Here is a 24,530-nt window from a genome sequence, read left to right on the forward strand (position 1 = left end):
GTGGTAAAAGAAACCACAGATGTTCACAGGGGCTGGATGGGGGTCGACCCTGCGGTCAGAGGCAGAGTGGGAGTAAATGGAGCGAGTGAGAGGAGTGAGAAAGGAGCAGAGCAGAGCAGAGGGGGGGGGGGACACGTACAAAAGGACTGAGAGAGTTGGGAGATATACACATCTTCACTGCAGTGCCGCCTATTTGAACTCTGCCGGAAATCTCTTGACTGAAGAGTCGGGATTCACACAAGGACCTTGACTGCAGGTCTCCGGGGGCTGCTGGTTTTTCAAACGAGGTGAGTAGTTTGACATTCAGTTTTCTCATCAGTCAAGTGCAATCATGATGATCTTACTTTTCATGCAAAAAAATACCACCCCCAAAAAAATAAAAATTTACTGCTTGTCAGACTGTTGTTACGTGGCCGCTGTGTGGTTGAAATTTAGCAATCCCACAAACTTCATGCAGTCGCTGGAAATTCTTATTCAAAGTAAAATGAAAAGATTGCATGCGGTCTTGAGGATTGGATCACGTCTCTTCATGATCAAGCCACTCAACCCTCAGTTTTGGACTCCCTCGACACCAGCAACATTCATCATTCTGTGCACTGTCGATCTTTGTCATGCTAAACTTTGACTGATTGATGAGTGGGATCATGTTTTTGCACTATAATAATCACAGTCTGCCAGTAAATAGCCATCAGCAAATAGCCAGCGAGTGCATCCGATTCGATTTGAAGACTTTTTTTTGTTTTTTACCTACAAATAGTTGATGAGAAAATTCCCATTTAAAACATCAGGCTTGTGAGGTCAGAGGCTAACAGCTCGGTGTGGGATCCATGTGACCCCCTGCCGCTCTCAGCTCAGGTCAGCTGCTACCATATACGTCTGCCAGGGGTGTCGGACCGTGTTAGCCACTGCACTGGTTGGGTGTCATCACCCTGAGCGCAGTGCTCTTCAGGTCTCTATTAGAAAATCCCTAAATTCTGACAACTTGGATTAGATTTGTTCTATTTTGCCGATGAATGCGGCGCAGCTTTGCATAGATGCACATTTGTGATATGCAGAGGTTAGTTTTGTCTGATCTGATCCATGATGGACGGCTAGCCTGAGTACCACATAGGGAAACAATCTGTTACTTTTTAAGCCTCTCGTGAAAACCCACCTTTGCAGAAAAACTGTTTAAGCTCCTTCAAGTGGATTTCAATGACTTCATTTGAAGGCAGATGGTAAAAGTGATGAGTCTGTATAAACTGTTCTTCATATATTCGTTTTTTTAAGCGCTGTGCTGCTTTGTGAACAGAATAAGTGAACAATCAGGCTTAGAAATGTAAAATATATCCTTCCTCGTGGTAATCAGTTTAGACTAAAATGCGAAATATGAAGCTGAGGAGGTCAAATATGCAGGAGGTGAAAGTTCTCCCTATTTATATCTGTCTCCTCATTAACTTCAGGAGTGTCCACAGTGCTTATATATGTGTGATAACAAGCTGCTAAACCATTGAAGCTTTTTTTTCTTTTCGTTTGACACTGCTACTGTGAATTTGACAAGTTGTGAAGCTCACGTTTATGTCTAGCTTATAATATTTTTATACGTTTTTTTTTTTTTATTTGACATGAAAGCATCAACATTAACTGTTTTCTGACCTTAAAATGTATTGTTTCTGATTTGGCCATACATTTGTCATTTATATTCATCTTTTATTCCATGCATTATTATGACTAACTGATACTGAGACCACAGCCCAATCCACGGAGCTGCCATCATTAGTTATTTTTCTTTCCTCTCTCTCTCCCTCTGTAGACGCTCCAGTTGTCGGCTCTTGTCAGAATGAGGGCCCTCGCTCTCAGCCTCTTCTTCTCGCTGTGTTGTAACGCAGTTCGACTGGACAGACGACAGCCCAGACTCCTCGCAGCCAGGGCCACAATTGAGACAACTGTCCAAAACCAAGCAGCGGGTAAGCAACCATGCTGGTGACCACAAAATGTGTTTTTGCCAAACAGGCTTTTTTCTTAAGATGCAAAGTCGTGGAGCTTGACAAAGCTTGCTTTTGAAGCTCGTGCCATTGAATTTTCTATATTGAGCTACTGACCACTAGCATTGTTGTCAACACTGACTTAACGAAGACCAAGACACTAACAAGATCAGAGGTATCAAGACCAAGACCCCAAATAATGTTAGCGTTGACAGGTCACCACCACTTGCCTGGTTTTTGAAATCCTGTGGAGATACTTTGATGTGGCCTTGAAGACAGTCTCACTGACAAAACCAGTTTTGACTGCAACAACACTATGGACCACAAACTTTCGCCCTTTTGTTCACAGAGAACCCTTGCAGAGCTTCCCCGCTGGATTTCGTCTTTGTCATCGACAGCTCCCGAAGCATCCGTCCCCACGAGTATGAGAAGGTCAAAACCTTCATCATCAGCCTGCTCCAGTTTCTTGAGATTGGCCCGGACGCCACCCGGGTCGGTCTGATCCAGTATGGCAGTGAGGTCCAGCCTGAATTCTCACTCAAAACCTTCACCACCAAGGCTGAGGTGGAGCAGGCGGTGAGGAAGATGAAGCACCTCGCCACAGGAACGATGACTGGACTGGCCATCCAGTACACCATGGAAAGATCCTTCAGAGAGGAAGACGGAGCGAGGCCGGAATACCTCCGCATCCCGCGAATTGCTATGATCGTGACAGACGGCCGACCTCAGGACGAAGTGGAGGAGATTGCCGCTCAGGCAAGGCAGGCAGGCATCCAGATCTTTGCCATTGGCGTCGGCAGGGTGGATATGAACACGTTGAAGACCATGGGCAGCGAGCCCCACACTGAGCACGTCCACCTGGTGGCTAACTTCAGTCAGATGGAGACCCTCATCTCAGTCTACCAATCTAAGTTCTGTGGAGGTGACAAAGCTCAATTTTCAGATTCTTTCCAATATCCCTCTAACATTTAAACGCTATTGACTGTATATAAAGCTGGGAGGAGTCACCGTGACATCATCGGTTGGTTTGCGAATATCTCATTTTGAGTTACCGGTTCGCTTTGAAACTGGATGATTCCAAATTTGCAATGTCAACTTAACAATGTGCCCATTGCTAAGCTGACTGCACTTGGCGGTGAAATTTTAGCTGCTTTTACAACATTATGGCCAATTTTACTCAAACATTTCTTTGGATTTTTAGAACATAAACAACCAAACATGTTTGCTAGTTTGTAATGGTATCAATTTAGAGATCCTTTAAGTATTGTCAGGCAGCTTCTTTTTTTTTTTAAGTTTTTGGCAACCAACTTTGGCGACTCCTGCTGACCAAACATTAGAATGCAGGTTTTTGGTACCTCCTTGCTGGCCTCCTCTCATAAAACCCAAAGCTCCTTCCATCTTTTTATACAGTCAGTGATGCATGTGTGTGCATTTGAGCCCTTAAATTGAGGGTCAGTGTTGTCGTGTGTGTGTGTGTGTGTGTGTGTGTGTGTGTGTGTGTGTGTGTGTGTGTGTGTGTGTGTGTGTGTGTGTGCATGCATTTGCCAGGATCAGAGATGTGTGAGCGTGTGGACCATCAGTGCCAGCACATCTGTGTGAGCAGCCCTGCCTCATACAGGTGTAAGTGCAGGGAAGGCTTTACCCTTGATGAAGATGGCAAGACATGTAAAGGTGAAATAACTCTATGTCTCTCATTTTATATTACATTTATAAAAAAATGTTGGTTTCCAAATAAAGGGGCCACATTGAAATGAAAGTGCAAAAACTCTCGTTTGTGTGGCAGAGCAGTTTTAATGAGTCAACAGAGCAGCATTTTTTTCACCCAATTAAAGAAACTTCTTTGGATTGCTGTCACATAATCACAAAAACCTAGTTTATGTCTCATCCAGAGTTGCTACAGTGAAAGTTTTCATTTGGTTGTGAACATCTAAGGGTCTTTTGTAGCAGTTTTGCGTAATTTGGCTTCCTTGGTTGTTGTTGAATATCTTTCTTTCTTTCTTTCTGTCTTTCTTTTTCTTTTTTTTTCTTTTTTAAAGATAACTGCCTGATAGACGGTTTTAACTTCTTTCTTGTTGTTCACAGTGACCAAAAAACAATCTACACCAGTTATTATTTTAAAGTTCATATTCATTTGCATCTTGTTAATCTGCAGCTAAGGATGTGTGTGCTGTGGTGGATCATGGATGTAAACACATTTGTGCCAACTTGCCTGACGGCTACGAGTGCCGCTGCCGCCCGGGATACCAACTCAAAGTAGACAAGAGGACCTGCAGCAGTAATAATATTCTTTATTTTATCAGCAACTGCCCTGTTTCCTCCTCTTGTTACTCTTACTTTCACTCTTTTTTTCCATTGCTGCAGTCTCCTTTTGAAGTGTTTGAATAGAAGCCACTTAAATGAGTAATTTTAGTGTTGAAAGGCCTTGTGTGTAAAGAGTTTCGAGGTTTGGGCCATTATTAAAATTTGTTCTCAACTTAGAAAACATTTTGTCTATTTTAAACCTGTGCTCTCACTACAAACACAGCATGAACACAACTTTCTACGTTGCAAAGGTCAGACTGTTATTACCAGCATCAGCGCCAAACAGAGGGGTGTATATTTTCTTTTTGCAAAAATTAACCGTAATGATTCCGGGACAGGGGGCGGGGGGGGGGGGGGGGGGGGGGGGGGGTGTTCCTCAGACGTTCAGCTCAGCAGTTTTCCTGCGAGTGACGTTCATCCACCCACAGCTGGAAAAGGTCCCCTTTTTCTCCTCTGGTGGAAAACAGAAAACCAGAAATTCAAGTGAAGGAGATTTCCTGGAGGAGGTGTGCTTTTGCAATCACTGCAGCAGCTGCTGAGGTGCTGCGGAGGCGTGCCATACTTTCATCAAATCAAAAGAAAAGAAACGACCGCTTGATCCTGCCTGCTTTAGGTTCACAGATCTTCACCTCGACCAGAGTCTCTCTGAGGACTGACTTGGGAGTTCTTTGTTGATTGAAGTGTGGTTTTCCCTTTTGCATGACTGTGCTAACACGCAAATGTCTGTACTTACTACAGATGGACAAGATGATTGTAGCGTTGCCGGGTGTCGTAACAGGATGAGTGTGGCATTGAAACAGTTTTCCATTTCCTCAGAAATTGATTTCTGTGACCTGGGGGACCACGGCTGCGAGCACGACTGTGTGACTATTCCTGCGTCCTACATCTGTAGGTGCAAGAAAGGCTACGTCCTCAATCCGGATGGCAAGACCTGCAGTAGTAAGTGCATTCAAAGTGACTGGAATCTTTTTGATTGTTATAGAGTCCTGAATAATGAATGCATGATCATATTGCAGTGCATAAATAAAATGGATAAAATAGATGAAATGAAGGTAAAGGAAGAACGAGAGTAAGATAAATATTAGTTAAAATGACAAAAATCACCAAAACACATTCCATCAGACACAGCCTTAGAGTGCAACAAAAGAAAACCAAGCACATTTACAGTTACAGAGCAGAGTTTCGGTGTTTGACCACATTAACAGTCATTCTGAAATTGTCTTCAGAGATCGATCACTGTGCTGACGGCACTCATGGGTGTGAACAGGAGTTCATGAACACGGAAGATGCCTGCGCGTGCAATTGCAGACGAGGCTTCACACTCAGGCCTGATGGGAAGACATGTGAAAGTAAGTCAGTCCGCTCTTTGCCAATTTCCCTCTGAAACACGGGTTACAAGAATCTGCTGAAAAGAAAAAAAATTATACTCATTTAATTTCATTCATTCACTTTTGTATAGGTTTGTGCCTGTTTAGATCCGTCTGCATGGTGCGTCACAACAAAAAACATAATGTCATTGCATCAGTTCAGTTGACTTTAATGAAAATTAAGTGTGAAACAAGTAATTATGACTGTTCCATTAAAATCCATGTTTCACATAACCCTTGAGTAAGTGACTTTGTTTGGGTGGGATACAAGGAAAACTTGTCCAGACTTTAAAGATAATCAGTTTGATCCACTGAAATAAATCTTGCAGGAATTGACCACTGTGCTGACGGAACCCACGGGTGCGAACAGGACTTCATGAACACGGAGGACACCTGTGTGTGCAAATGCAGGGAGGGTTTCACCCTCAGGACTGATGGGAAGACATGCCAGGGTAAGCGTTTGAGCTTCTTCTCTCAGTGTAGTGAGAAACATTCCCTTCATAATACTGTCGTAGTATTTTGAGCTATTTGTGACTGGGGCAGGCAGTGTGTTTTGTTTCTCTCAATATTTTTAATTGTTATCACCAGTTCACTGCGAAACCTGTGAAACCTTGGCTGTGAGTGAAAACCCCACTAGTCACTTAAATGCTTTTTAAGTTCCCATTCTGATTCCCACTTTGAACCTCTGCATCGAGCTGGTAATATTATGTTAATCTGAGCTGCAAGCTATTTGTGTTAACAAACAATTAAATAATGTTTATTTAACCTGGACAGAGAAATGGCGGCACAGAAATCATACGTAACCGCACACAAATAAACTGTGGGAGGGAGAGGAGCCACCGCTGCTGAAATAACCCCCAATAAATAAAGGAGCTTTATTTCCCTCCTGATTGCTCCTGCAGAGCTGGACCCCTGTGCTGACAGGAAACACGGCTGTGAGCAAGAGTTTGTGAGCGCTGGAGATTCATGCGTGTGCAAATGCAGGGATGGATTCATTCTCAGACCTGATGGGAAAACATGCCAGAGTGAGTCGGAGTCATGTGATGGGATGTATGTAAATGGTCAAGTTCAAGACATCATTGCCATTGTTGTGTGTTGTGCACAGCAAAACTGTGTGTCGCATCCGAGGTGGCGTGTTTGTCCACTGTTAAAATCACACATAAAAAAAAAACGCAAGCACAAAAGCCAAACGTACGCAAGCGCACTGTCAACGCATGACGCAAGAATAAATAGAAGAACAGAAACACAATGCAAAATGTGGTCGCCACAATATACTGTATGTTATAAAATAAATGGTAGATAATGCAGCACAGATGTAGTGGGCCACTCTGTAAATACCAAAAAGCTCAAGCAGCAGCTCATGTGTATCTGTTCATCAGCGTCCATCAACTCTGATTGTTTCATTTGTTGTTTTTTTTTATAAGAAAGTGCCAATGAGTGCAGAGCAGTTTTGTTGTGCTCAGGGACATGCTGATGAACAGATTTGTCATCAGCATGTCCCTAAATGCTGCAGAAGCTATTTTTGTCCCTCTCCCTCTATTTACATGTTACATAATTCTGGATGAATTTTGGACTAGTTTCCAGGTCAGTGTTAATCCCTGCTCCCGCTAAGAAGACTGAGAACTGTGCCCCTTCCCCATCAATTAAAGGGATATTGTAATTATTTACCATGCAATATTCAGGTACGTGAGAACCTGTGATATTGAAATGAAGTCTGAGGAGCTTAAGGTCACAAATGAGAGTAATGAGAAAAGAGGTTAGAGTTGAAATGTGTACAGAATCTCACCGTCTTGATACATCATATGAATAAAATGTAGAGTTGGTCACTTGTAGGGACTCACAACGCCTGTGCTCCGTCCGTCTGACAGAGTCGGAGTGCCGCAGCGGAGCGCTGGATCTGGTTTTCGTCATCGACGGCTCCAAGAGTTTGGGACCCGCCAACTTCAAGCTGGTCAAGCAGTTCGTCAACAGCATCGTGGACTCGTTGGACGTTTCCAGGACGGGCACGCGCGTCGGCCTCCTGCAGTACTCCACCAACGTGCGCGCCGAGTTCACCCTGAGCCAGTACGCCTCGGCGCAGGAGGTCCAGCGGGCCGTGTCGCAGGTGCAGTACATGGGCCGAGGATCCATGACCGGCTCGGCCCTGCGTCACATGTTCGAGTTCAGCTTCACAGCGAAAGAAGGAGCCCGGCCCGACATCCCACGCGTCAGCGTTGTGTTCACTGACGGGAGGTCGCAGGATGACGTTTCCGAGTGGGCAAACAAAGCAAAGACCTCTGGTAGACCCATTGAATTCTTTTTGGCAGCCAGAGACACTGCGTCTCTTAAAGTTCTTTGGAGTGGGAGTTTTTCCTGTCATGTCCTGTTATTTAAATCATCCCGTTCTGTTATTTTCAGGGGTGACGATATACGCCGTCGGTGTTGGCAAAGCCATAGAACAGGAGCTGAGGGAAATAGCCTCGGAGCCTGACGAGAAGCATCTTTACTACGCTCAGGATTTCAAGGACATGGGAGAAATCACACAGAAGCTCAAGTCCAGGATGTGCACAGGTTCTGTATCTGATCTGAAAGCATGGCTAATGCATAAAAAATCTGAAAAGGAAAAGGTCAGATAACTAAAAAATATATAAAGAACGGCCTAATCCTGCAGAGCATTTCAGCCAAAAATGGTGCATCACTGCCACCTGCTGCGACTAAAAATCAGTCTTTTTTTTTTAAATAGACAACACAACAACACGATATGCGCCATACATTTTTGCTCTGCAGTTACATCAGCATCACATTGTCAGTATAGTAGTGGAGTAGTGGAGTCTCGACAGGCACCGGTTGGTGGGGAGACAGCAGGAAGAGATAGGAGACATGGGTTCAGGGAGAGGGCAAGAAAGGAAAGATAAAGGAGGAGACAGGAGGAACGTGAACCACAAGGACAGAAATATCTTCTCATCTCCTTGTTTTCGTTCCCTGCAGACAAACCACTTGATGAAAGCATGTGCCAGTGTGGGAATGTGGTTCGCTTTCAAAACCAGGTCACCGAGAAGCTGGAGAACCTGGTGCAGAACAATATCCTTTAACAAATCCATCTCTCACTACGTGGTGGCGTTCTATTTGTGGCAAGGCGCAAAGGGCCCGGGCGGGCTTCGAACCCCAGACTCCCGGGTAATAGCCATGCACGCTTAACCATCCGGTCAAAGGGATGTCCCTTTGGCCAAGCAGCCAGGGCGCATGATCAATTGGAGGCATTGTGACAGGACTGCCACTGTCACATATTCAAATTCTTCTTTTGTTTTAAAGAAAACCAAACATACTTGGGCCCAAGTGCGTCTCTGCAGTTTCCAGAGACAAACCGCAAAGAGAGCTGAGAATGTGCGTTGACTGCTCATCATCCACAGTAAAAACACATAAAGACTGCAGACTATAATGTTTTAAATCCCTAAAATAACATTTAGGGGGTAATTTACTAGTGGCTGTTTAATTTAGTTATTTATTCAATTTATTTAGCAGTGAACTGAACACAAACTGTAAGCACCAGTGGAAACTATACAAGGACTAACTTTGAATCAAGAAGAAATTAAGGTGTTTTTAAATATTAGTATTTCGGTTCTGTCTGCATCTTTCCTTGACGTGTCTACTTGAAGCTTTGTCAAAGAGGCTGGAGTCACTGGAGAATCACATTAGACAGAAATAAAAGGCTGGGACTCCACCCTAACCTGCAGCGTGGAACTCACAGGTTCTCTAATCCTGCTCTACTGTCTCCACTGAAGACTACAACAACCAACACTATTTATGTACTTTTGTATACAAAACAGTGTAATGATGAAACAATGAATAACTGTGTACAGAAAATGGCAAATAAACCTTTTATGTTATAGATGTTTGCACCAATCATTCTGCTCGTCAAGGCCTAAACTGAAACTGAGCGAGTCTGCATTGCAAGCGTGCAAAATAAGATGGTTGTTTTTAATCTTAACCACTAGGTGGTAGTGACCGTCCTCCAGCCGGGGCACTGTGTTGTAAAGGGGAGGACACTCTAACCCGAGCACATGCTTGCTTCCTCCTCCTGAATGAATAGTTTGACTCAAAGCAGGAGGCAGTCAAGAAAGACCCAGCAGTGGAGCCAGGCACTGGGTTCCTGTCTGTGGACCACAGACTCTGGACTGGACAAGAAGGGCAGCAGGCCATGCATACACGCACAGTCTAGTGGAGATAATGATTATGGTGCACATTTACCTTTAGGACTTGAGGAGCAGCATTTGTCCATGTTTTCACAGCCACACAGTCTCTGCCTTTGCTAACAAGCAGCAGCTTGGAGTCGTCTTTTCCTCCTAGAGTTTTTTTTCCCCCCCTCCCAGCCTTTCAGCCTCGTCTTGACTTCGAATCATGGGGTGCTCCTCATCCAGCGCTCAGACTGTTGACCAAGAGAAGAAACCGGGCACAAAGCCAGAGGAGTTCAGCAATGACACACTGGGTGAGTAGACCGAGCCTTGATCAAATGTTTGCTGAGGAGAATTGACGTTTGTATTTCCATCACTTGGCCAGTTGCACACTGTGAGTCGCTGAAAGTTACTTGTATTGAGTCAGAACATGTTGTGTGTGTGTGTGTGTGTGCGTGCGTGCCTGTGTGTGCGTGTGAACACTGGTCTGGAACACTGTGTGCCTTCTCACTCTGGGCTGCTGCAGTGAACGCCAGAGTGCCCCTTAGAGGGAAGGATTTCTGCCCAGCAACTTTACCTTGAAGACCGTGTGGTATTTTCAGTCAGTCTACTACAGCATGATTAAAATAGATGCATCCTTCGGTGCGGCTCACTTCATAATTCACCACCACTGCATGTTATTTATTTATAGAATAAAATGCATTTGTATGTATGTTCATTGCCAAGCTTGAAAGCGTGCCTGCATGCAGCTTGCAATAATGGAAATCAGTGTGAGATACATCACCGTATTTAGGCTACACGGTCATAAAATGCAGCTGACCTAGTCCGCCCTGAAATGCGGCAGGGTTTTTAAAAGGACCCCTGAATGCCTTCAGGCTGTTCAAGCAGAAATTCCTCTTTATGAGACAAAGGAGCTGAGCGCTGAATGCACCGTGTAGTCTGCAGTCCTGTGCGCTTCGACTCCGTCTGTCTGCAGAGGGAGGCCGGTCAGGAGTCCTGACGCAGACCGTCATTATCTATTCATGCCGTTAACATACAACTGTCATGCCCGGCGTGTCTCTGTGTACATTGTGTTCTCGCTGCGGCCCATTCAAACACATGACATCACAGTCGGCCCAGCCCTGGTTTGAATATTGCTTTAAAAGAAGAAAAGAAAAAGTGATGGTCTCCTAGTTCATACTTCAGATTGCATTTCAAAGTCGTCAAATTCCTCTCTGTTCAGGTGGAAAACTTTTTATGGCCTGCGACGCCACAGTGTGACACGTGTGTCAGGGCACCGTCTCCCCAGTCACCTGGAGGAGCTTGAGGCCCTTCCCCGGCTCTTACATCACCCCGACAAGAAACCTCTCATTGTGTACGCTGGCCCAGATTGATTTGTCCCAGCGATGCCGGAGGTTTAAATCACGCCCGAGCCGTCCACGCGGCCACTCTGAGCCCCGGCTGGTCCCGTCTCCAGCCACGGGTCTCCCAGCCTGCCTGTCTCCCTCTCTTCTCTCTGCACTCAACACAGCACTGTGTTGTGTTAGACTGGGGGATGTCTGCAATCGTTGGCTGCTAAATCGTGTTGACACGCTAGTCATCCATGGGTAAAAAAGCTGTCTGTGCCTCGACCCAAACACACAATCAAACCCCTCAGTCACGTCTCACTCGGCGGGCAGCAGCCTCATATTCTCTGATTCATTATGCGACATTTTAATTTCATTTTTTTTTTCCAGACAGCAACTGTCAAAATAAGAAAACCCACTTCACGTCAACTTATTTCCGTGCGCTTTTCAGTTGGCTCGCTTTCATGGGAGTTGCCAGGCCGTCACATTCCCTTCCACTCGTCGCCTTGGGCTCATTTTACCAGCCCTGACAGACAAGTAAAACCAGGAAGCTCGTCAGTCAAACCAGCCACGAACACGGCTGCCGTTTAAGTATGTAGTGTGTACTGCAACTCGGCTATTCAAACTGGACACTTAGTCCTTATTTACTGCTCACTTGAGGCCCACTAAATTCCAAATTGTCCACATTTATGAGGACGGGGACGTTAATGAAAGTACTGCGCCCCCAAAAAGGGCAAAGCCGTCGTCACATGTGTTTTTATTTCCTCTGAGAATTTCTTCAGGGCTTCGGGCAAATGCAGACCTTTAATGAAACATGTTTTCGAGAACGGAAATGAACGGGTGTATTTGAGGCGAGCTTATTTCCTGCTTTCATTTTTAATTAAATTTCTTGTTTTATTGTGATTGTTATTTCCGAAAGCTGGAGTTGTTCAAATATATCGGCTATAAACTGTGCACGTGCACATAATCTTGATTTCTTCATTGATTGATCCATTTATTTTACTTCACAAATTCATCTCATACATGTTTTTCTTATTGTGACTATGGTTCGTGGTCATGGTTGCACAGCCCATTGAAGATGCTTTCTTTTTCTGTGTTGTCCCGTTGTAACTATTCTCTCTCTTTGTCGCCCCTTTTGTTTTAACTGCAGTCAAAAACGGCATCATTGCAGAAGATGCACAAACCATCGAGGATCAGATGCAGTTGCCTGTTCAGAAAGCCTTGCCAGATTCTCAACCATGGCCCAGCGAGGTGGAGGATGTGCTAGAAGCTCTGGAGGCCCAGGAGGATCTTGGTTCTGGGGTGGATCTCCTCACTTCACTTGAGCCTCACCCAGCACCTGTCACCTGCCTTGAATTAGTCCCAGATGCCCCAGTTGAAGTTGGGACTGAACCTGTTGAGGCAGAACTGGTGGCAGCTGAGGCCACTCCAGATGACAAACTCCCAGGTGAACCTCAAGAGAGTCAACCTGTTCCTGAAATTGATGTAGCTGTGAAGACAGAGGCCCCTGCTGTGGCCGAGGAGGTGACTGTGTTGGCTGAGGTTGAAATGGTTTCTTCTGAGCAAGCAGAGGAATCAGTGGTTACAGAAGAGGCAGCAGATGTAGTGACTGCTGACACTCCAATTAGCAATGTTTCAAATGCTACTGGTCCAGAGGCACCACCTGAATCCTCTATAACAGATGAAAGTGCATCCTCAGCATTGAGTGAGACTGTAGCAGCAGCACCGAGTAAGACTGCAGCACCAGACGAGGCTGTAGCAGCAGCACCAGCACCAAGTGAGGCTGCTGCAGCACCAGCAGCAATTGAAGTGCCCACCCAAGCAACAAGTGAAGCTACAGCACCTCCAACATCTAGTGAAGTTGTAGAACCTCCAGCACCAAGTGAATTATCCACACCAGCATCAAGTGAAGTTGTAGAACCCCCAGCACCAAGTGAGGCTGCGCCTCCAGCACCAATTGTACTAACCCCACCAGCATCAAGTGAAGTTGTAGAACCTCCAGTGCCAAGTGACCCAGAACCTCCAGGATCAAGTGACGCAGCACCTCCAGTGCCAAGTGAAGCTGTAGAACCTCCAGCATCTAGTGAAGTTGTAGAACCTCAAGCTCCAAGTGACCCAGCACCTTCAGGATCAAGTGAAGCCGTAGCACCTCAACCATCAAGTGAAGCAGCAACACCAGCACCAAGTGAGGCTGTAGAACCTCCAGCACCAAGTGAAACAGCAGCACCGGCACCCAGTGAGGCTGTGGAACCTCCAGCACCAAGCCAAGCAGCAGCACCAGCAGCAAAAGACGAGGCACCTCCAGCAGCAAGTGAAGCTGCAGCTCCAATCGAAGCAGATGACGTTGCCGTGACTCAACCAAGTGAAGCCACGCCCCAAGAATGTGCCACTCAAAGCGCTTCTGCTGTCCCAAGTGAAGCTCCGTCACCACCAGTTGAGGCTGCAGTCCCAGAGGCACAGCCATCACTGTCGCCACCAACAGAGCCGGTTCCTGAGGTGACGGTTCCAGTCGGTCCAGAAGTTGGCTCTGTGCCTGAAGCTGATCCTACCACAGAGGCCAAAGCCCTCGTCGTTGAAGCTACAGAAACTGTGCCTGCTGCTGATTCTGTTGTAGCATAGGGAAACATTTCAATAACGGTTAAACGGGGGTTCAGAAACTGCTAAAGATCGTGATGTCTTTGACCAAAGCCATGTTTTGACTAAGGAAACTTCTCCAAGGGACCAGAAACATATAGGTGTGTTTCCATGACCCAACGTTCTCAGTTAAATAGTTAGAAGGTTGCTATTTACTTTATTTAACACACCTCACACAATACCGTGTGTGTACTGCGTGACGTTTGGTTGACTAAGGAGAAAGACTGACAACAGAAAACATTAGAGTCCTACCAGTCTGACCTGACAATGAGTACAAAATAAGTAGAGGAAGGGAAAGTACTTTGCAAAGTATTTTGAAAGTGGCGAACACATTCTGCTGTGTTTCACGTTTCATGCTCAACCAAGTAGCGCTGAGTCAAATTCTTGAGCAGAAGCGTATTATTTCTGTTGGTGGTGGGACAAGCAGAGGATCAGTGGTTTTGGATTTAAAATTAGACTCAAACTCTCACTGTCTTCTTCTTTTTTTTTTTTAAGTGAGAATCATGTATGTAAAATGTTTTGTGAAAGAACAACTACTACAAGTTGATCTAAACTCAATGAAAGGGACCCACAGGTATTGTACGAATTATACAAAATGTGGAATTTACAATCCAGACATAATACTGGATGCTACAATTGATGTGTTTTGAATGTTGATCATGTCATTGTTCCAGGTCAAAGAGTTGGAGCCAATATTAGTTTGATTGAATTTTGTTTTAAAAGAGATGAAGGGTGAAAAAACTCCTGGAAGGGAGCCAAAAGAAAAAAAATTGAAGGTATATGGCCCTCCCGAAATTTACCTGACAGGAATAGTAAAGGCAGTAAACCAGTACTTTTCTCCTTAATTTATTTTAATTAATTTAAAAAAACAACCTCTCTAATGTGCACAACAGAACGCTCCTTGTCTGATTCTAACTGATTTTCTTTTTCTTTTTTTGACATAAAACTATGCAAGTTGTAGTGTACCATTCAAACCCACTTTGTAAGCCTCGCTGAAACATGTGCAAAGCTTTTTACTAAAAGCTATTTATATGCTTTCCCATACAATGTTTTGACTTGCAGTTGCTTTTTCTAGCGTTGCAATGTAATGCTAAATAAAATAATTATGTACAGAGAACTGATAAATAAACATTTTACACCTATATGTCTGACTTCTTTGTTCTTCCATTAGCAAGTAGGCTATAAAATTCTGTCTAAACTACTTTTACTGACAACCATGAACACACACAATTACTCCGACACGCAAGACATATTTGTTATCGAAGTGAACAAACACTGAGCTACCTCAAATATTACCATTTGTTTAGTCAGTAACGTATTTTGCGGATAGAAGGGCCAGTGGTTTGATCACGGTGCTGATGTACACTAAATAAAACATGTAGCGTAAAACTGCATCAGCTTGCTTTGTTTATGAATGGCTTGTGAAGGAGATTATGAGAGGTCAGGTTTACGAAAGATATGTTAATTTGATCACTTTGAAGAAAAACAAACCAATTACAGTTGGTGTAGGCTGAAGTTTTGTCTTATTTTGCCTATGCTGCTAGTTTGCTCACCGTAGAAATTGAGAGAAACAAGACAGCGTATATGATACATACAATACAGTAAAGGCGGACAGCAGTTACACCTATTTATTTCAAATATGCCCCATTACGCATCAGTACATCTGAGGATGATCGTATCCAGCAGGGCAATGTACTGTTAGTTGCTTAACTGAAATCCTTTACAGGAAACACACAGAGCCTAAAAGGGTGAACATCTACAAAATTAATATAAGCAAAATACACAAGAAGCCTTTAAAAACATACAGCCACACAAATGACGTAAACAAGCATGTTATAATTTGATCTGTGAACAATTGTATCCAAATACTGGGATCCAGGTCTGACGCTTATTACAACGTGCTTCGACTGAATTGCGCACATGACACGTGACTGTTTTGTGAGGACAAAGAATCAAATAAAGCACCAAATGCCACTTTAATGGGAATGTAGAGCCTGGAGCAGGATTCCGGATTAAACTGATAACCATGTCGTGCTATATCTCAGTTGGGGCCTTTAGCATTTGTCGAGTCAGCTGCCATTAAGTGAGCCTGGCTCTGTTGCACTTGCCTCATAATTAGCCCCTCAGGTGGTGGACACCCTCAGGGGGGTGGGGTGGTCACTCCCAGGAAGGATACTCACTGGAAGCACATTTACCTCCTCCTTCTCCAACAATATTTTGTGACTAATAGCAAGAGGCTGTCAGGAATATATAGCGAGGAGATAGCTTAGCAGCATCCTCTTTCAGATATTGGGCAGGAGGAGCGGCAGGCCATCCATCAATGCGCAGAGAGACAAGTGGGGCCGATGATTAAGATGCCCAGCTACTCTTAGGAATATAGATCTGTTGGCTGTATTTTTCTATATTTTTTTTTAACCACCATACAGTTTCCATCTTTGCTACAAGACATCAATTTGCCTTCCCAAAGTTGGTATTTTATTGACTTCAACGTTTCCTTCCAAATATGGGGTGCGCCTCATCAAAGAGTGTTGATAAGGAGAATAAACGACCAGATGGAAGTCCGGAGAAAAGCAAAAAAGCCAAAACAGGTAAGTGATGTGACGAAAGGGGTCATGGAACAGCGTGCGTTTGATTTTTGGTTCATTTTAAATGTGCAACTGGTATTATATTGCTGTGAAATTAGGTTAGGTCTTTAAGGAAAAGAAGCCTGAACAATGATGGTCATCTTTAGTCAGAACATTAACTGTAATTAACGTAAGTAAAAGAGAGCGCCTAAAGTGACACCACCATCCCCCCAAAAAGTTTGCTTGGTTTAACAGTTTTTTTCTTGACTAAACCTGAGTCTACTTCTACAGACCAAAAGGTCATTACTAAACCAATGGATTAAACATGACCATGTGTCTCAAATCAAAGATTCTCCTTTATTTGCTTCTTTTTACGTCACACCAGCAGTTCTTTAGAGAGAAAAGTCTAAAAATCATGTTGGCATTTCCTGTATAATTTGGTAAAAAAGGCCTTAGAGTTCGACTCTTGACAGGCGCTGGTCGTTGTGCGCCATATTGATTGAAATGCCAGCAACAACACGTAATGCAAGTTCAGTTTGACATGTAATACTTTGTTCAGTCTGATTTTGAGCTGATGATGTCCTCTGAAAATTTATCTGATGGTTGGCAGGGATACTATGGTCAAAGGCAGCTTGTCAGATGTGGCTCTCGCAGATTTGGTTTCCTTCCCTGGTAATTGTAGAACTGTTGCTCTTATTGGCTCTGATGTTTGTGACTCAACACACTGGAGACAATTCAGCCTGCAATCAGTTTTCTTTATAAACAATTCCAAAGACCAGAATTTCAATGTTGCTGTTAAAGACAATTGAAGTTTTCAACAGAAACATTGAAAAATAATTGAAGGGATGGGAGATGGGAGACAACGTAATCTATACTGGCAGGTATAAAAATTAAGTGCTGTGTTAATGACCGCAAAAGACTAAAAAACAAAACAAAAAACATCCAGATCACCCAAGAGATAACTGAACGAATTAGTCACAATATGTCAAGTTGTTTTTTTTTTGCTTTTGGAGTGCATCGTTTAGCAATAAAAGAAATAAAACCAGAAATCAGTAAACTCTCAATTTGCGCTGTCCAACTTAAAAACTCTGCATCAGGCATTTTAGAGCTCAAGAGCCAGTCTTCTGTGTTCAAGATTCTTTTGAAAATGAGATCTATGTTATGTGGGCCATCAGACAGTACTGTATGACACATACAGTGTTTTCTTTTTTTTTATTGCCAATGATGTCACTGTGACGTGTGTGTCATGGCATTGTCTCCTCGGTCAGCCAGCTATGGTCACCTGGGAAAGCTTGAGGCCCTTTCCAAGCTATTACATCACTCGCACAAGAAACCTAGTATTGTGTGTGCTGGGCAGACAGATTTCTCTAAACGATGTTGGAGGTTTAAATCATGTCCAGTCCGCCCATGAGCCAGCTGTATGCCACTCGAGCCCCGACTGGTCCCATCTCCACTCGGGGTCTCCCTGTCTGTCTCTCGCTTGTCTCTCTCAACACAGCGCTGTTTAGACTGGGGATGTCGCTACTCGCTGGCTGCTAAATCATGTTGACATGTTGGTAATCCGTGGGTAAAGAGGCTGTCTGTGTTTCGACTCTAAACACATAGAAAACTGGCTCACTTTTACTTATATGCACAGCCTATAAACATTCTTCTTTCAAACATTCATTTAACAAGAACACATGTTCATTTATTCTTAATTTGACTCGCTTTCATTTGAGTTGCCATGCCGTCACATTCCCTTCCACTCATCACTCTGGGCTCTTTTTATCAGCCCTGACACACAAGTAAAACCAGGAAGCTCATCAGTCAAACTATCAACAAACACAACCCCCAGTTTGGACCATCAAACACTGTCCTAATGTTCCGTGTAGTTCAAATGAGATTTGTGTCGCTGTTGTTTGAAGTTTAGTTCAGCTATTCAAAGCTACATTTGTTCCCTATTTATGGTTTTCAAAGGCCAGATGACTTTCCTTTTTTTTTTTTTTTAAAGGTTCTTTTATGCTGTGTTTACAAAAGCAAAGAAAGCCATTGTCACATATCATTAATTTTCTTTATTTCTTAAGAGCTTAATAAAATGCACCCTAATCACCAAATCAACCATGTGTTCAGCAACAAAATTTAAGAGATGTTTTCTGCTCATTAAATATTAATTATGTTTTTAATCTTATTTAAATCTTTATTTTTATTTTAATTTTCCTGTACTTTATGAAATGAAAATAATTTTACATAGTTTATAGTTTAGTATTAACATTCATATGAAATATTTTTTCTGCACCTCCCTGTGCAGATCATCATCTGCCAAAGCTGGGTCAATGTTTTTACTCAATACACGTTTAACATTGTAGTTAGGATTCATTCTACAAGCTCAATGACAAATAATTGAATTAAAAAATGTTGCTACTAAATAGCAAAAATATTTAATTCATAAACAGTTTTGTACTTTTGCTGTTGTATAATTAACAGACTATTATTTCAGCTAATAGTTCATGAAAGTTCATGAAGGCTCATGTAAGTACCTGTCCTACAACTTGTAAATTCTTAACAACCTCTCCTTTTGTTCTCTTTGGTCCTTTAATAGCACAAAAAAATGGAAATGATGCTCAAAACATCACGGACCAGAAGCTCCTGGATGTTCAAAGTGCCTCATCTAAGGAACCTCAGTTGTGGGCCAGTAATGATGTGGAGGATATGTTGGAAGACCTCAGTGCCCAGGACATTCTTGGCCCAAAGGAGGACCTCCTGGCTGCTCTTGAGCGTATGCCAAAATCTGTTACAATTGAAGCTGCAGCACAAACAAAATCTAAAGCTCCAGGTAAAGTCTCACTACCTGAACCAAGTGAGGCTGGAAAAGTTACGCTCCAAGGGCCAAGTAGAGGTTCTTTGCAAGCCAAAACTGCATTACCAGTCCCAAGCCAGCATTCTAGCCAATCTGTTGAGCAAGTATCAAGCGAGACTGAAGCGGTCAGAAAGGTTACACTACAAACTCAAAGTAAAGATTCCAGCCCAGTTAGAAGTGCAGGGCTAGCACCAAATAAGCTTCTAGTCTCAGGTGTAATTCCATCACCTACACTTAGTGAGAATTTGATCCCATTTAAAACTGTGTTACCAACAGAGAGTAAAAATGCAACTTATGGTGTCTCCACAGTGCCACCATCAAGCAAAGCTGCAGTTGAAAGAAAAGCAGTAACTCCTTCAATGAGTAAGGGTGCAGCCGCAGTTAAAGCGGCAGAATCAGCTCAAATTCAGGCAGGAGCAACAGGAAAGGCTGCAGTGCTAGCACCAAGTAATACATCTAAAACAAGTGTAGGTTCACCATTAGCATCATATAAGGGTACTGCCTCATATAGAACTATAATGCCAAAACAAAGTGAAGCTGACACACAAGGTAGAGTTGCAGCATGGGCACCAAGTAAGGATATATTCTCAAGCGTGTCAACATCATCAGCATCACATGCAGCACGAAGAAGCGAGGGCCTGGTTTCAGTTAAAATATCAGAAACAGTCCCAAGTAAAGATACATCAAATATGGTTTCAACCTTTGGTAAATATGCAGCACCGGCATTAAGTAAGGTTGAATTCCAAGGTTTAGCTGCACCTCCGATAACAAGTGAGGCAGCACTTCCAGTCAAAGATGCATTACCAACATTTCATAAAGATGGAGGTCAAGTTACAGTACCTGCACGAGTATCAGGAATCAGTTCAGTCCTAGGCAAAAAATCAGTAACAACAGCAAATGAAGCACAAGACAGAGATGCAAGGGCAGCAGTACCTAAGTTTTCTATCTCGGGACGAGACAAAGGCTTGGGTCCAGTTATAGACATAGCACCAACATCAAATAAAGATCCATTTCTACTTGGATCGAAAACTGATTCAGCTTTGGGAAAAGCTGTTGCATTGTCAACCACTGCAGATGGAGCAAATGGTAGGCCTTCAATACTATCACAAAGTAAGGGCCCAGTCTCTGTTAAGGATTCGGTCACATTAAGAGGTAGGGATACGGCCTTTGGTGTAGCTGCTGCAAGAGCACCAATAAAAGTTACATTCTCTCCGTCGTCAATCCAAATTGAGAAAACATCTCCAATTAAAGCAGAAGAACCAGTCATAGTTAAGGCACTAGGACCAAGCATGGAACCTACCCGTGGTAAGGCAACAGTACCAACAAAAACTGAATTTTCGGGCCAAGACAAATTTGCATTACCATCACCAAGTATGGGTCAAGCCTTTGTTAAAGACACAGTACCAACACCAGGATTCAGTGAGGGTTCAAAACTACCAACTACAGTTAAAGCTGTTCCAACATTAGGCATAGATGCAGTCTCAGCTGCAGCACCGACACTGCTGTCAAGCATTGGTTCAACCCTCAGAAAAAATACAATATCATCAACAAATGAAGCTACAGATGTTAGAGCAGCATTACCAGCAATGACTAAATTTGAAGTCGTAGGTCAAGCAGCACCATCAGTACCAGGAGAATGTTCTGCCCCAATTACTGGTGCCCTCCTCGAAAAGAGCAAAGATGTGTTTTTTAGCTTTGCCTCAGTGAAACTATCAGGCACAGATACAGACTCAGGTAAAGCTGTAACCCTAGAAACTACAGAATGTGCAACTGAAAATAAAGTTTCACTGCCAGAACCTACCAAGTTTCTATCCCCCCGCCAGGCAGTTTCATCACAGCCAAGTGAGGATCCAGTCCTATTTAAAGATTCAGTAACACAACCTGGCAGAAATGGATTCTTAGGTGTAAGTGCAAAAACACCGACCAGGGTTTCATTCTCAGGTTTAGCTGAACCACTAGAACTAAGTGATGAAACAGTCCCAGTTAGGGATACAAGCTCAGAAGACGATTCAGGGTCTGCGTTAAGTTTTGGAACAAAACAGGATAAAGACGCACCGCAACCAGGTGAGGATTCAGTTCCTGAAGGTACAGCTTCTCCACCGGAAACAGTTAAGGGTTTAGCCTCTGCCAAAGCAACACAACCAACAGGTGAGGATTTATTCCCAGTCAAATCGGCTGTTTTAACACCTGAGGCAACACCCCATGACAAAACAACAGCAACAGCTTCAGATGCGTTTGATCAGGGAGAAAATGAATCTGATGTTACAGCTAAAGATAAAACTATTCAAAACGAGTCTTCAGCCCACATTAAAACTTTAGTCCAAGGTGAATCTGAGCTACTAGCCCAAAGTCAGGATTTTCTACCACAACCAAGCAAGGACTATGCCACAATCGAAGTGCTGCCACTGGCACCATGTGAAGTACCACCAGCACCAAGAGAACTCCCAGTCTTAGGTACAACAACAGTGGCAGTGCCAGAGGAGGATTTTGGTACAGTTAAAAGAATGGCATCAGCATCAAATGATGCTTCCAACCAAGTTGCAACTGAAAAACAAGCCACAGGTGAAGTACTGGGGCCAGAGGGAGCTGCTTTTCCGGGACAAAACAAAGCTACAGCTCTACTTGAAGCTAAATCAAGAAGAGATGAAACAACGCAAGGACTTGCAAGTATGGCCTTATCACTTTGTTTACCATACTTACTTTTAAAAAGCAGTAAAATTTAAAGTCATGAATACTAATCAAGTTTCTTTTTTCATTCATTTTTTATAGTGGTCAGAATGGGTATTCCAGAGAACTCACAAAAGAGTCAAAAAGAAACTGATCTCAATGTGCGTACAAATTCTCCACATGATCCTCAGGCTTGGGCAGATGATGAAGTTGATGAAGAATTTGTAGGCTTGGATGCGCAGGAGGTTCTCGGGACGTGGGAGGATCTCCTGGCTGCTCTTCAGCCTCCTGTACAATCTGTTACCACTGCAGGACCAGTTCCAGAAGTCGCTGCTTCAGAAGAAGTTAGCACTGAGTCAGAAGCTCATGAAACAACAGAGGCACCTTCTGTTGCTGTAGATCGAGAGGTTTCTGGAGACACTGCAGAGGTTGATACTGCTCCAAAAGCCAGAGCACCCGATGAGGCCATAGAGGTGGAGCACACTGCAGAAGCTGCTGTAACTACGTGGTCACAGGCCTCCGCTGCTGTTGAGGAGGTGGCAGCACCGATGTCACAGGATTTTCCTGAAGTTCACAAACCTTCTGACAATACCATTGGGTCAGAGTTGGCTGAAGTCTGTGAGGTTGAAGACGCAGCAGCCGTAGCATGTGAGGTTTCTGGGGAGGTTCCCGCCAGTTTTGCTCAACAGGTGACTGCCATTGCTGTTCAAGAAAAATCACTAGAATCAGAAGAAGCTGTTGGACCGTTTCCATGTGAGGCTTCAGATGAGGCTCCTGCTCCAAGTGATCTTTTGGCTCTGGCTTCATGTGAGACCTGAATATTATATTATTGTACACTGAATAACAATTTAAAAAGATTGTAAAGAGTTTTAAACTTTCTCAAACCTGTTTTTGTTAAGAGTTTTTCAAATGTGAAACTATTATTTTTAGTCCCGCAAAGTATTACATTAAGGATGTAAGGGGTGTTTTTAGTAAAATCATCTGAAAAGGGTATCTGATCTAAAACTGAAAGGTTGGATGTCCTTTGGCACAGGCTTGTGATTCCTAACCAGATATTTTTGTCATCCCTTACCTACAGCCAGAGATGGTGCAACTCCAGAAGATCCACAAAACAGTGAGGACCATGTGAAGGTTCTTGTGCCAACACCAGTACCAGATAATGCTCAGCAGTGGGTGTTAGAAGGCTTTCAGGCAACAGAGATTTCGCATTCTTGGAAGCGCTTCCTTGTCGCTCCCGAACCTCAGCCAGAACCTCCGACCCTTGCAGAAGCAGCTCAAGGGGTCACTCCTCCTGCTGAGGCTGTCACTGAAGCTGAGGATTTGGTTGCCGTTGCAGAGGCACAAGACTTGATAGGGGAGGAAGTCCACGGCGAAACTGGGGCTTTCACTGAGGTCTCCACTGAAGATGCCACTCCAGCTGATGAACCTGTTTCATCAAAGGCTACAGTGGTCCAAGAAGTTGAAGAGGTGGCAACTGCTACATGGAAATGTTTTACTTCAGAGGTCACTGCTTTGGCATCAGCAGCACTGCATGAATCCTCTGATCCAGGTAAAATTGGGTTATGTGTGTTTCCCATCTTCCTCCACTCCATCAAGAGGAATTTGTCTGAGGGAAACCTGTGTTGTTGGTTTCTTTCATTTTGTCAGTACAACATACTTGTAGCTTGTCCACACTAATCAAGCTTAATCTTTTATTATACCTATGCTAACAGCAGTCAGAACGGGTAGCGACGAAGAAAATACAGAAATTACTGAGGACCAGCTGGCCGTGACGACGGCTTTCCCAGACAATTCCCAACAAGAAGAGGAGAAAGATACGTCGGAAACCTTTGAGGCAACTAAAGCTCTATCCTCTTGTGACGACACCCGGGCAGCTCCTCAACCAGAACACGTCACCGTTGAAGAGCAATTCCCAACAGGTGTCACCGCTTCTGAGGCTCACACCGAGTCTGAGGATTATGAGGGGAAACCGGAGGCATGGCTCTCTGTGCAGAGATACACTGCAGAGTCTGCAATGGTTGATGCCTTTCCTGGTGAAACTACACAGAAGGAGTCAGCCGTTGAAATTGTTCTACCTGTGCGGGCACAGGTCACTGATTACGCTGAAGAGGTCACCTCTGTGTCAGGTGAGGGCCCCACCTCTTCTTCAGAAGCTGAAGAAGAGACTGAAGAACAGACAGTGTTAAGTGAGACCTCAGCGTCCGAGACAGCAGAGGTCCCTGAGACTGATAAGGAGGCTTGTGACACTGGTGCCTGGGCTACACACTCAGGAGTACCATGTGAATCTTCTGAACCAGGTGAAGCGGCCTCTTCAGAATCAAGTTAGATAGGCTGTCAGACCTCACATCCAAACTACATTTTTTTTAATATGTTAAATCTTTCCTCTGCTTTATCAACTGTTCTGTTTTTTAATAACTAGTTAGTAACTTAGATCCCAGGTCAGATAGAAAAATCGCTAATCCTTTTGATTTATAACTTGTTAAAAAACTAAATTCTGTGAAGACAGAAATAATGTTACATTATTTCTTCTTGTAGATTGCAAGACAAATTTAAAGTGGCAATATGGGATTTTTTTCCACTGCCAGAGAGTTGATGTAAACGAAAAAAGAGAGGCTTTCCCACTCACACGTCTATCTCCCATACAAGGAAATATCGAGTGATGATTAGTATATACAAAGAGAACCCTAAATCTGTAGGGTTGTGTCGTCACCAAAACTCTTT

At 43.7% G+C, this 24,530-nt stretch overlaps 2 protein-coding genes across 3 annotated transcripts; both read left to right on the top strand.

The window, feature by feature from the left end:
- Positions 1-94: 94 nt before the first annotated feature.
- Positions 95-9,438, top strand: LOC142898180 (matrilin-2-like). 2 transcript variants are annotated; one of them, XM_076040985.1, is made up of 13 exons: positions 95-287; positions 1,802-1,946; positions 2,314-2,886; positions 3,513-3,635; positions 4,117-4,239; positions 5,082-5,204; positions 5,492-5,614; positions 5,962-6,084; positions 6,535-6,657; positions 7,501-7,911; positions 8,030-8,182; positions 8,600-8,692; positions 9,262-9,438. In XM_076040985.1, the coding sequence occupies exons 2-13, from the start codon at positions 1,820-1,822 to the stop codon at positions 9,315-9,317; spliced, it is 2,151 nt and encodes a 716-aa protein (XP_075897100.1). In that variant the 5' UTR covers positions 95-287; positions 1,802-1,819; the 3' UTR covers positions 9,318-9,438. The 2 variants fall into 2 exon arrangements, with proteins under 2 accessions (XP_075897100.1, XP_075897101.1); XM_076040986.1 differs by lacking the exons at positions 3,513-3,635; positions 4,117-4,239 and having other exon boundaries at positions 96-287.
- Positions 9,439-9,660: 222 nt separating this feature from the next.
- LOC142898200 (uncharacterized) lies at positions 9,661-14,884 on the top strand. The gene is made up of 2 exons (XM_076041022.1): positions 9,661-10,097; positions 12,259-14,884. The coding sequence occupies exons 1-2, from the start codon at positions 10,010-10,012 to the stop codon at positions 13,725-13,727; spliced, it is 1,557 nt and encodes a 518-aa protein (XP_075897137.1). The 5' UTR covers positions 9,661-10,009; the 3' UTR covers positions 13,728-14,884.
- The last annotated feature ends 9,646 nt before the right edge of the window (positions 14,885-24,530 follow it).

The sequence above is a fragment of the Nelusetta ayraudi genome, unplaced genomic scaffold (assembly GCF_046127955.1).
Source record: "Nelusetta ayraudi isolate G7.1 ecotype Tasmania unplaced genomic scaffold, CSIRO-AGI_Nayr_v1 ptg000063l, whole genome shotgun sequence".
NCBI classification, from domain to species: Eukaryota; Metazoa; Chordata; class Actinopteri; order Tetraodontiformes; family Monacanthidae; genus Nelusetta; species Nelusetta ayraudi.

Bases quoted from the DNA above. Each gene is read 5' to 3' on its own strand.
- LOC142898180 (XM_076040985.1), top strand. From the start codon at position 1,820: ATGAGGGCCCTCGCTCTCAGCCTCTTCTTCTCGCTGTGTTGTAACGCA. The intron at 4,240-5,081 runs GTAATAATATTC...CCATTTCCTCAG, and splicing joins AGACAAGAGGACCTGCAGCA to AAATTGATTTCTGTGACCTG. The intron at 7,912-8,029 runs GTAGACCCATTG...TGTTATTTTCAG, and splicing joins AAACAAAGCAAAGACCTCTG to GGGTGACGATATACGCCGTC.
- LOC142898200 (XM_076041022.1), top strand. From the start codon at position 10,010: ATGGGGTGCTCCTCATCCAGCGCTCAGACTGTTGACCAAGAGAAGAAA. The intron at 10,098-12,258 runs GTGAGTAGACCG...TTTTAACTGCAG, and splicing joins GTTCAGCAATGACACACTGG to TCAAAAACGGCATCATTGCA.